Source organism: Ornithorhynchus anatinus, chromosome 12, assembly GCF_004115215.2.
Source record: "Ornithorhynchus anatinus isolate Pmale09 chromosome 12, mOrnAna1.pri.v4, whole genome shotgun sequence".
In the NCBI taxonomy this organism is placed as follows: domain Eukaryota; kingdom Metazoa; phylum Chordata; class Mammalia; order Monotremata; family Ornithorhynchidae; genus Ornithorhynchus; species Ornithorhynchus anatinus.
The window spans coordinates 33,875,717-33,890,034 of NC_041739.1; the positions used below are offsets into that span (position 1 = coordinate 33,875,717).

Consider the following 14,318-nt stretch of genomic DNA (forward strand, 5'->3'; position numbering starts at 1 on the left):
CGAAAGTGATTATCTCTCTCTTTTTCCCTCCCCCAGAGGAGAATTCCTTTTCCATCTTGTGCAGGTGGTGACTTGTACCATCGCCCCAGCTGATGGTCTAAACGGCATAAGGGCAAGCCATTGTACTACTATTGAGGCATGTACGACAATCATCCTTTTGTTCCTTTTAGCTTGGCAATTCTACTTGGAAAAATGATTGTTATGGTGTTTGTTAAGCGTTCACTATGTGCCAAGCACTGTTTCAAACGCTGGGGTAAATACTCGTTAATCAGGTTGGACACAGTCCCTGTGCCACACGGGGCTCACAGTCTAAATAGGAGGAACAATAGATATTTAATTCCTGTTTTACAGTTGAGGAAACACGCACAGAGAAATTGAGTTGCTCAAAGTCAAACAGCAAAAATTGGCAAGGCCAGAATTAGAACCCAGACCCTGCTCTTTCCACTTTAAATTGTTCTTAATAGATGGTAAGTAATTAGCACAGGCAAAAAAATATCACATATGCATGTGCATGTTTATGCTCGGATCTGAACCAAAGTGATTAACTTTTGGGCTTACCGGAAATCTAAATGGTACATTCCAGGTTCTGTTCACCTGGGAATGCGCTTAAAATATGAGAAGTCTTTCAAAGTGATGACCTGTCCTACGAGTAAGAGCTCAAGGTACTGAGAATTAACAGTGAAAGTTGAAAGAGGCAACTTATCATTCATCCCTCCAGCCCCAAGTTCAATGCATGAAATAATATGCTCCATCAAGACAACTGCCCTGATTAGCAGAAAGAGGTTGGTATTTAGCACCTGGAGACAGCATTCGGGTCTTTTCAGAGCATGACGAGGCTCTACAAAACCAGTGGCTTTATTATAGTGGGGTTTGGAAATAGCCTGCCTAATTTGTTAAGGTTCCATCTATGACTTCTTTCCTCCGCGAGGTGAGTACAACTGAGTAAGCCTAATACTAATGGCATCTATTATCTCAGGTGTAACACCCACGGAGGAAAAACTAAATCAATAGTGAAAGGACAATGCTGGCTCTGTTATCGGACAAGGCTGGGTGATGGTACATGCTATCCCTGGGCTCCTGCTTCAATACTGAAACCTCACTCGCTGGGGCACCACACTTAATCAATTCATTGCATTTACTGAGCTCTTACTGTGTGCAGGGCACTGTACTAAGCACTTGGGAGAGTACAATATAACAGACACTGTCTACTCACAATAAGCTTACAGTCTAGAGGGGAAATAAGCCTGTGAACCTCACCTTCTGCCTATACCGGCTTTTGGAGAGAGTCCCCTACCCTTTATTTATGAGATGTAAAATTCAATGTGATTAGGGATTTATATTATACTCTCTTTCAGAGAAGGAAAAAAATAACCTTACGGCCCAGTGAAGTTGGGAGCCGTACAGCCTCCAGAAAAGATATGGGAAGATAACCTGCCGAAGAGTAAATCAGGCTGGAGAGGTGAGATGAGGGACTCTGGAAACTGTTTTTCAGGTTCCTCCGGATTTATATGAACTGTCTTATTTTCTGCAACATCACACCCATGCAGTTCACCGACATGCAGAGTTTTAAATTCATGTTAAATGATGGGACAACTGAATTGATTCTTGGCTGGGCCAAAGAGTCTGACCAAATATTCTCCCATGTTAATGGAATGTAGTGGCTTAATTGAATCAGAGTAATTATCTGAAAATGTTTTCAAACCCAGTAAAACAGTGGTAATAGTGATATTTTTCTATGCATGCAGGATTCTGTGAGAGCACCACTTTATTCTAGGGGGCAGGAAGTGAAATCTTCTTTCTTTTCAGAGGGTTAGTCTGTTAATCTTACTCATCAAAATCAGTCTCATGCCAACCCAAACCTTTTAATAACTGATCCATCCTCTTTCACGATCTCATTCTCTACTAAAGTGGGGAGGTAGACTTTCATGTGGTTACCCGTGTAACTCAAAGCCTGAAGTCAAACACAAGATAAAAACCCTTTATGGAAACTGCTTGATCTTGATTCCATACAGTAGTGCTTGAGAGTTACTCCAATCTACATTTTAAGTAAATCTGAGCTGAAAATTTCTCTCTGATTTAGATCAGTGAGTAAAAGACTCTTCATTTATCTTATTCTGAAATGAATTGGTTGGCATGTTCTCCTACCTAACATTCCTTCTTCAGCAGGTATAGTACTAAAGCTAATGAAAACTCTGAAATTACCTAAATGTGCCTCTACTAGAGAGGAGGGAAGAAAATGGTCATGGATAAGACAATTCTCTGATAATCAGGAGTTGACAGTGATCACAGCATCTATCAATGACTGCGGTAAATGCAGAAAAGATCACTAAATAGATAATCATCAATTGGCTTATAACTCATGAGAGTATCACATTTAATTCCAATATTATGAATAGAAAGCTCTATGCCATTTTCAAAATGAGATTTTTTTCCATGGCAACCAGAAATTGGAGGAACTTTTAATTTGTCATAATGAAGGGGTGATTTAAAAACAACAACTTGTATATGGCATGTATTTGAAAGCAGCAGTGATAACTGTCCGTTATTTCTGCAAGTCCTTCCAACAAAGAGAACCTTGCCACCGCCTGTTAGTTTCAAGTCTAGGGTTTAAAAGACCAACGAGGATAACAAAACACAAAGTACTGTCCTCCCCGTTCATGTGAACAGAAAGACATAAAGCCACTTACCTCTTCAAAGTCATCTTTGGCTGATGGAAGGTCAGTGGCTAAGCTCGCATCCCCCAGGTGCTTTTCCATCCTTTCTCCATGGACCATAGTTTTCTTAACAACTTTGCTGACCTTGCGGCCTTCCACTGGTTCAGACTGAAATTGTGAGGCACTGGCTAAGGCCGCTGGCTCAGAGAAAGTTACCTGGTGAATGAAGGACTCAACCGTTAGTCTCCCGTAGTATAAGGATATTACTTTAAAAAAAAAAAAAAAAGCGGTTTTCTTTCTGCTCTGTAAAATGCCCGGTGGAGCCACTGGTTTGTAAGTCGGAAAAAAAAACCCACCATGAACTGCTTCTTCCATCCTCGCTATCCTCTTATACCAGAAGTAGGGAACCTGGGTGAGGAAAAGAACTGAGTTCTTGGCCTGAGACTTAAATAAGACTTTGGAACAGGAGGTTAATTGATGTCAGTTGGAGGTTGAGGCTGTAAAGAAAGACCTTATCAGTTTCACCACCACATTTGTTTGCACTAATCAGGAGATCCAGAAGTGAGTGGTATTTCTTGAGCCCTGTTCTAAGCGCTTGAGGAAAATACAATAGAGTTGGTAGACGTGATTGCTGCCCACAAGGAGCTGACAGTTTTCAGTGGGAGACAGACGTTAATGAACAAGTAGGGGAAATAGTAGAGTATAAGAATATTTACACAAGTGCTGGGGGGCTGGTCTGAGAATCAGCAGTTTCACCTAGCAAAAATGATTAATGTCTGTAGTGGAAAGAGCATGGACCTGGGAGTCAGAGGACTTGGGTTGCAATCCCTGCTTTGCCATTTGTCTGATGTGTGACCTTGGGCAAGTCATTTAACCTTTCCGTGCCTCACTTATCTCATCTATAAAATGGGGATTAAGACTGAGAGCCCTAAGTGGGCCAGGGACTGTGTCTGACCCGATTATCTTGTATCTATCCCGGTGCTTAGTACAGTGCCTGGCACAGGGTAAGCACTTAGCAATTATCACAGTTACTATTATTGATTTCTTTATAATAGAATGTCTAAGGAAAGGAAACTCAGAACCATTGTCTATCCAGTTATAGCACGGTGTCAGATGTGGGTTAAAATTACAATGCAAGTTTTCCTTAGTGTGGGATTCTGCACAAAATAGAAAAACTTAGCTTATTGGGATTTTTCCCATTCTAGATTATGCATTGAATAATAGGTACAGTCATAGGCTTCAGTGTGCATGAGTGATCATCTACCCAGTGAATCTGGGGATTACCTCACCTCAGATCGTTCACTGTCGCTCTTCAGAACAATGCGCTTTACGACTTTGGAATAGCCATCTCCTTCCTCAATGGTGACAGGTTCCTGAGATGACCCGAACATTGTAATGTCTTCTGTCTCTGTGCCTTCTGGGGAAATATACCGTCTAATGACTTTCCTGGTAACCTGAAAAAATTAAAAAAACATTTACACCCACTTTAAATATTAGAATGTAGCTCTGGAGCCACTTTGAACTTACAGACCCTGAGACAGACTTGTTCATCGCTGTTGAAAGATTGGCTACCGCAACAGAATATTCATTTCTTCACAGACCTTCAACTCCTGTTTTTACAGTTGAAAAGTAGTGAAAGCAGGAACGGAAGGTCTATGACCGTATGGATTCTTACTGTACCTCAGACCGACACGATTGAGTTGACAAGAAAAGCAGAGAAGATGGGTGCTAAAGTGGAAAAATGCTTGAAAATATTTTTTGTGGGGGGAAAATGTCAGAAGCTTAGGAAGACTTGATCTAGTTATCTACCTTAATAGGTGTCCCAAAATGTAGGATTTGTGGTCTTTGTTGGCTAAAATTTATAAAATGGAAGCACACAAAAAGGATGTGAGAAGCAAGAACTTTGAGTTGCACAGGGGGATTGGGAGCCATTATTATTACAGCACTTTTCTAAGCACCGCGGTAAATACAAGTTAAATCAGGTTGGACACAGTCCATCAGCTAAATAGGCATTCTGTGGCTCCGAACCAACTTGCCAGAGCTGTTGGTTCCTGGGGAAGGAGGCTAAGAAAGAAGCACCAAAAGGTGACTGGCTCACATCCTCCCTGAAACTTTCTCTCCCAGTGCCAACACCAACAAACCGCGATTGGCTTACCTGTTTGGAGGGGGACAGTCAGGGTCAATACAAACACAGCCTAGACCCTACGAAATCTGCGGGCATCACCAATTATTCAGCAAGGGAAACGAGGGGCCGTTGAGAAGCAGCGTGGCTCAGTGGAAAGAGCCCGGGTTTGGGAGTCAGAGGTCATGGGTTTGAATCCCAGCTCTGCCACTTGGCAGCTGTGTGACTGTGGGCAAGTCACTTCGCTTCTCTGTGCCTCAGTTCCCTCATCTGTAAAATGGGGATTAACTGTGAGCCTCAAGGGGGAGAACCTGTTTGCCCTGTATCTACCCCAGCGCTTAGAACAGTGCTCGGCCCATAGTAAGCGCTTAACAAATACCAACATTATTATGTTGAGATTTGACAGTGGATTGGGTGTCTCAGTCAGTCGTATTTACTGAGTGCTTACTGTGTGCGGAGCACTCTTCTGAGCACTTGGGAGACTACAACATACATATTCCCTGCCCATGACGTACTTAAAGTCTAGAGGGCGAGACAAACATTAATATAAGTAAATAAAATTATAGTTATGTACGTAAGTCCTGGGAGGGAGGATGAATAAAGGCAGCAAGTTAGGGTGCTGAAGGGAGTGCGAGAAGAGGAAAGGAGGACTCAATCAGGGAAGGCCTCTCGGAGGAGGTGTGCCTTGGTGTGTGCTGCTGCTTGGGAAGTCCCAAAGCAATTTTGGGGGGACCCCAGAGCCTGACCCACCACCAGCTAGCAGGCTCCTCATCTATCCCCTAGAGGTCCGCTAGGTCGAAAAGCCCACATTTAGGGTAAGACTGACAATACCTTCTTCACGACCGTGTGTCCGTGTTCGTCGGTGTACTCCTCTTCCGTTACTGTTTCGGGTGGTATTTCTGGCAGCTCGTCACCCTGAACAGCCAAGAAGTGAGACACGTTAAGTACTCTAAGCCTCCCTGTATGGCGCGAGATCAAGTAAACTGCTTCAGATTTGTTAAAAATTAGAATCAAAGGAAGAGTCAAAAAATATTGCCGAGATGCAAACCCTGGTGGTAGTTTGGTTATTAAAAAAAAAAAAAGTCAACATGCTCAAGAAGAGTTACACCATAAGTTTCAGCAACGCTTCAAAAAAAGCCAGGACAAATCAAATCATCCCCCAGCTTGATGAAGTCAAACGGAACCTGCCCCAATTCTTTGCGAGGCACCTTCAGAGTCTCCGAACTGCAGCGGTCGGTACCGTGATGTTTCTTTGCAAATAAATAGCATTAGTGACATGATCCGTTTTCTTAATTTTTATTGGCCATGCATCATTCGGGGGACATGCCACACCCCCCTAACCGCTCCACCAGCTGAACCAAGGAGCACACTCCAAGTGAAGCCAGAACGCAATTGTCTCGGAACATGCAAAGAGGAATGCTTGATACCTGAATGATCACCCGCCGACGAACAACCCTGGTAGTTATCATTGCGTCCTCATCAGAGCTAGCCTCCAGCTCCCCTAATTCCTTGGTTATCTCCTGGTGGAAGCATGGAAGCAGTGCTCTGTTTAGCCGGCTAAACATCACCTTCACCAACGGTTTGTGCTTTAGTTTACACCGTGCTCTCGAAATGCTGATTTGAATACAGTAATTCAGCATGAGGAGGTATTGAGGCTCTTCAGTGATACAGGTTAACAGAAAGAGAAGAGCATGGGCTTGATACTAAGCAGCTGTAGTTATTTAAAGGCTATTTTGTGGAGATGGAGTGAAAAATAAATGCTTTCTGCTTTAAGGATCATTCTGGCATCATCCAGCCGGAGAGAGCACAGCCCTGTTTCATGGTGGACTATTACAGCCAAAACCCGGGCTCCAGTAGGAGCTTTAGGTAATACTGAACATAAACACATCACTAAAGTTACATAACCAAACTGTCTAGTCAGTCGCCAGTGATGTTACAGCTCTGGCAGAAACTCATTAGCTAAACTGAACAGGAAGACAGTTAGATGATATCTTTCTGTAAAGAATTGAAAGTGTTTTGCATCTATTCCCTAACTGAAAAATCTTCATTATACTCTTCTGTGGCCAGTACTGGACTGATTGTGCAGAGGGAGTAACCGAGATACATACGAAGAGGGGAATTGGCTTTTCCAAGGTCATTCGGCAAGCCAGTGATGAAGCTGAGAATAGAACTGGGAATTGAACTCTTTTTCAATGCTAAATCGTGAGCCCACATTGTCTCCTTTCAGGAGATGCCAATGGGTGAACTCAATTTCAGTCCTCAAGATTGCTAATCATATTTCAGAATGCCAAAAATACATGTCTTGGTAGACTTCTAGGCCTAAAACAAATCACAATTTAAGAGCCAAAGATTGGGGCCTAGAAATTTTTGTGTGAATAAGAGAGGGCTATCACAGCAGATACAGTTCAATCAGCAGAACAGCAAAATAATAATAATAATGTTGGTATTTGTTAAGCGCTTACTATGTGCAGAGCACTGCTCTAAGCGTTGGGGTAGACACAGGGGAATCAGGTTGTCCCACGTGGGGCTCACAGTCTTAATCCCCATTTTACAGATGAGGTAACTGAGGCACAGAGAAGTGAAGTGACGTGCCCACAGTCACACAGCTGACAAGTGGCAGAGCTGGGAAGAGATTTTAAGATGTGAATAAAGAGAAAACTTTCATTGGTCCTTGATGAAGAGATGAGAAGAAGGCAAGGTCTCAATAGGCAAAGTGATGGAGAGTTGAAATAATTACCTATTAATCAGATAGAGTATTTTTTTTTGGCCTGGATTTTTCTGGATTCAGTTCTTCTCTACACTGGACAGTAGAAACTTAATTGAAATTTGGCAACATTTAGACTAATGTAGCACCAATTATTCCTTCACGCACCAAGCACATATGGGATGGAGAGATTTTTCATGAAGGCAAGCATGGAATTTTTGATTAATGAAAATACACTACAGCAACATTTTGGCATCTATCCTTTCCTAATTACAAGAACGCCGAGGGAAAGGCAAGAGTATCAGAACTCCCTGTCACTGTCAGAACGTTTTCTCCCAAACTCACAGAAACCACCAGTTCTATCCGGGCTATATTAGTTTGGAAAAAGCTCAGTTCTTCTAAACAAGTCATCCTTTATTCGTCATCACTTCTGGAAGAGGCCCATACCCCCTTAACATTGAACATTTGCCCACACCGAAGGTCTTTAGAAGGAAAGCCTGGCACTCCTATCAAGTAAAATAATTTTGGAATAATTTCACCAAAGCACACTATGTATCACTTGAAATCACATACAAAGAACTGTGTATCTGGGACATGGCACGAACTGGAATGGGTCCAGAACCATCTAGTCTTTCCTCTCAGAATCCTCAAAACGTAAAATCCAAAGAAATATTTTTCCAAGTTTTGTCCCTGGAATGACACTTTTCCAAAATAAAATTTCCTAACAAATGCCAAAACAACATGAAAAACATCGGTTTGACAGAAAATAAAATCAGGGCCATTTGTCCCATTCTATTCTCCCAGTACCCACAGTTATTTCATGGAGGGTAAATTAAGCCTTTTGAGTAGAGCATCAACCCTTTTACCTCTTTGGGGCTTGCTGGCCTGGAGATCCCCACTGGTCAGAGATGTACAATGATCTTCTCAGGAATCTACTATCAGGGAGGAACTTGAGGTGCCCTTGGAGGACTGAGCCCTGTGAATTATCCCTGCACAGCAGCAGGGAGCAGGACAGGGCAGGAAAACCCTAATAAAACAACTTCCAATGGGGACACCCACTATTCATAAGTAATTTGTGTCTGCCCACCTCCCTCTCTAGATTGTCTAGATTGTGAGACAGGGAATGTGTATTTTTCTTGTGTTGTACTATATCAAGAGCTTAACACAATGTTCTGCACACAGTAGAAGCTCAATAAATACCACTGACTGGGGATCGAGAATTTCGTATCTTCAATGGGAAGTCTCTAAGTCATTATAGCATGGGATGAACCGCTTCCCAAATGTTTTAACTCTATTGCACTTTACTCTTCCAAGTGCTTAAGAGAGTGCTCTACACAGAGTAAGTTTACAGTAAATACCAGTGATTCATTAATAGATTGGTTAAACTATGCCGGTCATTTCAACAACACTTGGCTAACCGCTGGTTACAGTTTACTTTAAAATCTGTGCAGATGTGCACGCCAATCAGGTAAATCATCAGGAAATTCAAATGAATAATCTCTGTGTGCAGAAACATAATCATTTTCCTCCCCACTCTCAATCTGCGTGCGGCTGTTATTCTGAGGTGTGTGAGAGGGGTGACTTTACCTTTTCAAAAGACTCATCGGCTTCATCGTGGTGTCCCGATCTTTGTGGCTGGTCATCAGTTGATTCCACGATCACAAGGCTACTTCTCCTAGGGGAACTCTCTTCCCCCTGTAACTGGAGGTCTTCAGGCTCTTGCACTATGGGGGATTCTCCTTGATCGCTGGAAGCTGGGGTAAATGGCCTTTCTTTCTCTTCAGCAGTGGGGGTGATTTCCTCAGGCGTAGAGCCAGATTCTCGGGCAGCTGTTGAAGCTTCTGGCTGTTCGGTTCCCGGAGTAGTGACACTGTGAAACAGTCAAGGAAAAGGAAGTAACTACAAGGCATTCTGTCTTCTCAAGAAACAGGATTCAGTTGTAAGCTCACTGTGGGCACGGAACGTGTCTGCCAACTATTGTATTGTACTCTCCCAAGTGCTTAGCACATAGTAAGTGCTCCATAAATACCACTGATGATGATGATGATAGAACAGCAGAGGAGGAAGCGCGTTAGACTGTAGGCCTCTTGAGGGCTGAGGACATGTGTCTTGTTCCCCTAAGCATTTAGTATGGATGTTTTGCATTCTAGTAGGTGCCCAAGAAATATCATTGGTTAATAATAATCATAATTGTAATATTTGTTTAGTGTTTACTACGTGCCAAGTACTGTACTAAGTGTTCAGAGAATACAAGACGATCAGGTCCCAAATGGGACAGTCTAAGTAGGAGGGAGCACGGGTAAGGAATCTCCATTTTGCAGATGAGGAAACTGAGGCCCAGAGAAGTTAAGTGGCTTGCCCAAGGCCATTTAGCAGACAAGTGGTGGAGCCGGCATTAAAACACAGGTCCTCTGACTTCCATACCCGGGCTCCTTCCACTAGGCTACACTGCTTTTTCTTAACTGAGGGCGTTTTTAGGATGAGGAGATTACCCAGGGTCTGATGGGCTGGGTGATCTGCTGAGACTTACAAATATTCTTGGTGATATCCAGGAGATGAATCTTTCGAAATGTCTTGGAATTTCCCTGAGAACTCATCTGGCTCTTGCTCTGGGTGGGGTTGTTGGAGGAAATCTGCTACTGACACGTCTGCCTCGGTCTTGGGGAGGCCATCGAGGAAGGAAGAATAACCGACAGAAATGTCCTCTTCGGAGACAATGGGAGGCTGCTCAGAAGACAGCTCACTCTCTTTAGAAACAGCGTGCTCCCCTTCCTTCTTCTGTTGCGGCGGGCACAGCTCTTCTTGGAGCACTGAAAACCCTACGGTGACAAAAGAAATACGACTTAGTTGAAATAGATGCCTTTTCTACATCTCAGGAGCTAACGGTCAACTAGTGGAAATTTATTAAGACCATTATTGATGTCACTCTGAGCCAGGTATTGTACAAAGACTGTCCCAACAGGCACCCAAGTCCCTACCCCTATAGGACTTTATAGTCCAAGATAGACAAAGCCTTAATAATGTTGGTATTTGTTAAGCGCTTACTAGGTGCCGAGCGCTGTTCTAAGCGCTGGGGTAGACATAGGGGAATCAGGTTGTCCCACGTGGGGCTCACAGTCTTCATCCCCATTTTACAGATGAGGTAAACTGAGGCACCGAGAAGTTAAGTGTCTTGCCCAAAGTCACACAGCTGACAAGTGGCCGAGCTGGGATTCGAACCCATGACCTCTGACTCCAAAGCCCATGCTCTTTCCACTGAGCCACGCTGTTGTATGCTATGGTGAGAAACAGCATGGCGTAGTGGAAGGAGCCTGGGCCACCGAGTTAGAGGACCTGGGTTCTAATACCTGTTCTGCCACTTGTCTGCTGAGTGACCTTGGGCAAGTCACTTCACTTCCTCTGTGCCTCCCCATCTGTAAAATGGGGATTAAGACTGTGAGCCCTAAGTGGGACAGGGACTGTGTACCACCTGATCAAGTTTTATCTAACCCAGGGCCCAGTCCAGTGCCTGGCACATAGTAAACACTTAAAGACCATACCAAAAAAAAAGCATTTGCTAGGTGCTAAGATCTGGGTTTACACAGGGTAATCAGATTGGGCACCATCCAAGTGGAAGGGAGAACAGCTATCTTTACCTCATTATACAGATGAGGAAACTGAAGCCCAGAGAGGTTACGTTATTTGTCCAATGTCACACAGCAGCTCAGTAATAGAGTAGGAACCCATTCCAGATCTCCTGACTCCTGGTACCATGCTCTTTCCACTAGGCTATGCTACTTTCTTACCAATTGCCCAGTGATGAACAAAGCACAGATTTCCTACTGGGTTATACCAGCAATAGAGAATTTGATCTTTGCCCAATCATGACTTTCCAGATAAAAACAGAAGCCATGTTTCCCAGAAGGGGCTCCAGTACTGCACCTGGATATTTTAGTCTGAAAAATGCTGATTACATAATGACAGTGTAGAGGCAGAGTCCCCCTTAAGTGCAAAGTTACCCTCATTGAATAACAGTTTAATAGTAACAGTATGGTAATAGTTGTACTTGGTAAATAACAGCTAAACACTATAATTAATTTATCTGTGTTAAGACTTAGGATCTTGAGACCCATTTGGGACAGGGACTGTCCAACCTGAATATTTTGAATCTAACCCAGTGCTTAGAGCAGTGTTTAGCACATAGTAAGTGCTTAATATAATCATACTAATAATTACAATATAGCATTCCCTATAATAGCAAGGGACCTCGTGCAGAGTAATATGGCATATGATTTATTTTTGTTTGGAAAAAATGTTGAAAAGTGACTGTAAAGAGGCAGAGTACTCTATAAGTGCCTAGTCACTCTGATTTAAATAGTTAAATGTCTAGTCACAGTGACATTTTGCAGTAGTTATCTGTGATAAGATCTGGGATCCTTTCCATGTAGAATTTCCTAGAATAGCTAAAGGGCTAAAGGTTCTATATGGGCCATATGGGTCCCCTCTTCCAACCAGCTTTAATATTGGGATTTAAGGGCTCACCTAGAAACTTCCTATTGGAGGAAGGGTGGAGGAGGTAGTTCACTCCCATTTTTCCATTTAATTCCTCCGTTCCTACTCCTGCTACCTCCAGTTCTCCCTAACCATTGACAGGACACTTCCTATCTCTACCTCATTATGTTTGAGGCTCACAGTCTAAGTAAGAGAGAGAACAGGTATTGAATCCTAAGTTTACAAATAAGGAAATTGAGGTCAGAGAAGTTAAGTGATTTGCCCAAGCCCCATTTTTCAAAGGTATTTGCTAAGGGCTTACTATGTGTCAAACACTGTTTTAAGCGCTGGGGAGCTACAGGTCAATTAGGTCAGACACAATCACTGTCCCGCATGGGGCTCCCAATCTGAGTAGGAGGGAGAACAGGTATTGAATCCCCATTCTACAGCTGAGCAAACTGAGGCACAGAGAAGTCAAGAGACTTGCCCAAGGTCACACAGCAGGCAATTGGCAGAGCACATGTGGGGTAGGGATGGGTCCGATCTGATTATCTTGTATCTAATCAGAACTTAGTACATTGCTTGGCCCAGAGTAAGTGCATACTTAACAAATGCCAAAATTATTGTTATTATGAGAAATGACAGCAGTCTGTTTGGGAACAAATCTACTGTTGCCTCTTGGAGAGGCCTAATATGATCCCTAATTAAGAGGAAGTAACTTCTATTCCACATAAAACCGATAACTCACAAACATCTTACCTACTGATGTCCTGAATGCAGCAAAGGGAGGACTTTGTTCCTGGAAATGAGGCTTACTTTACCCTCCTAGGAGTGAGTGGCTGACTTAGGAAGGCTCCTTTTTCAGTGTCTGATGGTGAAAGGGTTACCCGTAAGAAAATATTACCTTCACTATGATCCAGGGCGATTGTCTGTTCAATTTCTGCATAGCTGCGATTAGCGCGCTCCTGGAGGGGTTCAGCAGTGTTGGCCTCCATTAGGTGAACAATATCCATTCGGTTGATCTTGGTTAAGCACTCGGTGAGGTTTGTGTCTAGGGTGATGGGGTGGGGGGAAAAAATCCACGACAGTATTTAAGAGTTGAGAGATTCTCGCAAGTCCCTTAAACAGATGGTCTGGTTCGAAACATGTCAATATCTGCAATTTATTTGCATTAATGTCCGTCTCCCCTTCTCGACTGTCAGCACGTTGTGGGCAGGGAATGTTTCTGCTTATTGTTATTTTGTATTCTCCCAAGCGCTTAGTATAGTGCTCCGCACACAGTAAGCGCTCAATAAATACTATTGAATGAATGAAAACATAGGAGTAAAAAGAGCACTTGGAAGGGCCACATATAAGTTGCCCACCTAGCCTGCAGAAGGGAAATGAGGAAGCGTTGATTGTAGCGACAGTTAACGAAGAACTGTAGTTTCCCTCAAAACCCTCAGTCTCACCGCAGGGATTCGGTTCCCACAGGGCACCCCCTTGGAAGTAGCTGTCTGCCACAGGCCAACAAGAGGGGCTCAGGCTGACTCTGATTGGGCTGGCAGAGAGTTCAGTTCTCTGCCTCTGCTCACTAGAGAGCAGGCTCTCCTGCCACCTTCACCAGCAGGCCCGGGGTGGATGGTGGGCAGGAGGAGGGGGGATACGCAGATCACGCAGCACCCAAGGGGGGGGGGTCTAGCTGATCACTTGGTGGCAGGGACCAGAGACGAGTGCTCAGCGAATTATCCGTGTCCGATTAAGGCTTACCTGTAGCATGTTTCCCATCCCTTTCGAGCCAATATTTCAACAGGGCGTGGCTCTGGTCCTGGAGGGAGTTCGGATTCTCTATCCGGATTTGATGTATTTGCTCTTCCGTGAAATCCAATTCTCTTGCTAATTCTAGGAAGGAGAGTCAATATTTGTAATCCTTTTTCTGTTTTCTTGTGGTACAGACCATTCTAATGGTCTGTGGTTGCCGAAATGACAATTTCTTTGGTGTACTATCCTGAGAAGTATGCTTTTCTGCATCTTATTCTTTCTAAAATAAATTACCCACTTTTCTTATCTTTCCTGGTAGAATCTTTCTTATTTCAGGTTCATTTCAAGATGAGAGGTGCAGAACTACTACTATTTTTGGAACCAAAAATGCTAAAGAGCTCTTTAGCCTGTCTGCCAGTGGCTTTCTTCAGTTAAATGGTCTCAGAATCAGGAGTCACTAGGTAACCAAATCTTTGAATCACTATAAAGGGAAAAAGTTAACAGTACCTTGATTTTTTTCAATGCACTAGACCTACTTTAACTTAGGGAAAACATGGACTGTCACCCAGGAAATCTTTCAAGGAATATGCCAGCTCATAAGCTGGGGATGATGTTTGCTGCTCAGGGT

General features: G+C 43.4%; 1 protein-coding gene across 50 annotated transcripts in view; it reads right to left on the bottom strand.

Annotated features, from left to right (window-relative positions):
* The window catches only part of ANK2 (ankyrin 2), a 576,252-nt gene that overhangs the window by 2,290 nt on the left and 559,644 nt on the right, over nt 1-14,318 (bottom strand). For 29 of the 50 annotated variants that reach the window (XM_039913760.1, XM_039913763.1, XM_039913759.1 and 26 more), the window contains 8 exons: nt 13,700-13,831; nt 12,855-13,001; nt 10,011-10,299; nt 9,068-9,350; nt 6,204-6,296; nt 5,608-5,691; nt 3,944-4,108; nt 2,688-2,870 (listed from right to left, as the gene is read on the bottom strand). In XM_039913760.1, coding sequence (XP_039769694.1) covers nt 2,688-2,870; nt 3,944-4,108; nt 5,608-5,691; nt 6,204-6,296; nt 9,068-9,350; nt 10,011-10,299; nt 12,855-13,001; nt 13,700-13,831 — 1,376 coding nt within the window. Of the gene's footprint in view, nt 1-1,859; nt 1,952-2,687; nt 2,871-3,943; nt 4,109-5,607; nt 5,692-6,203; nt 6,297-9,067; nt 9,351-10,010; nt 10,300-12,854; nt 13,002-13,699; nt 13,832-14,318 lie in introns of all 50 variants that reach the window. The other 21 variants (XM_039913767.1, XM_039913801.1, XM_039913796.1 and 18 more) reach the window with 2 other exon arrangements.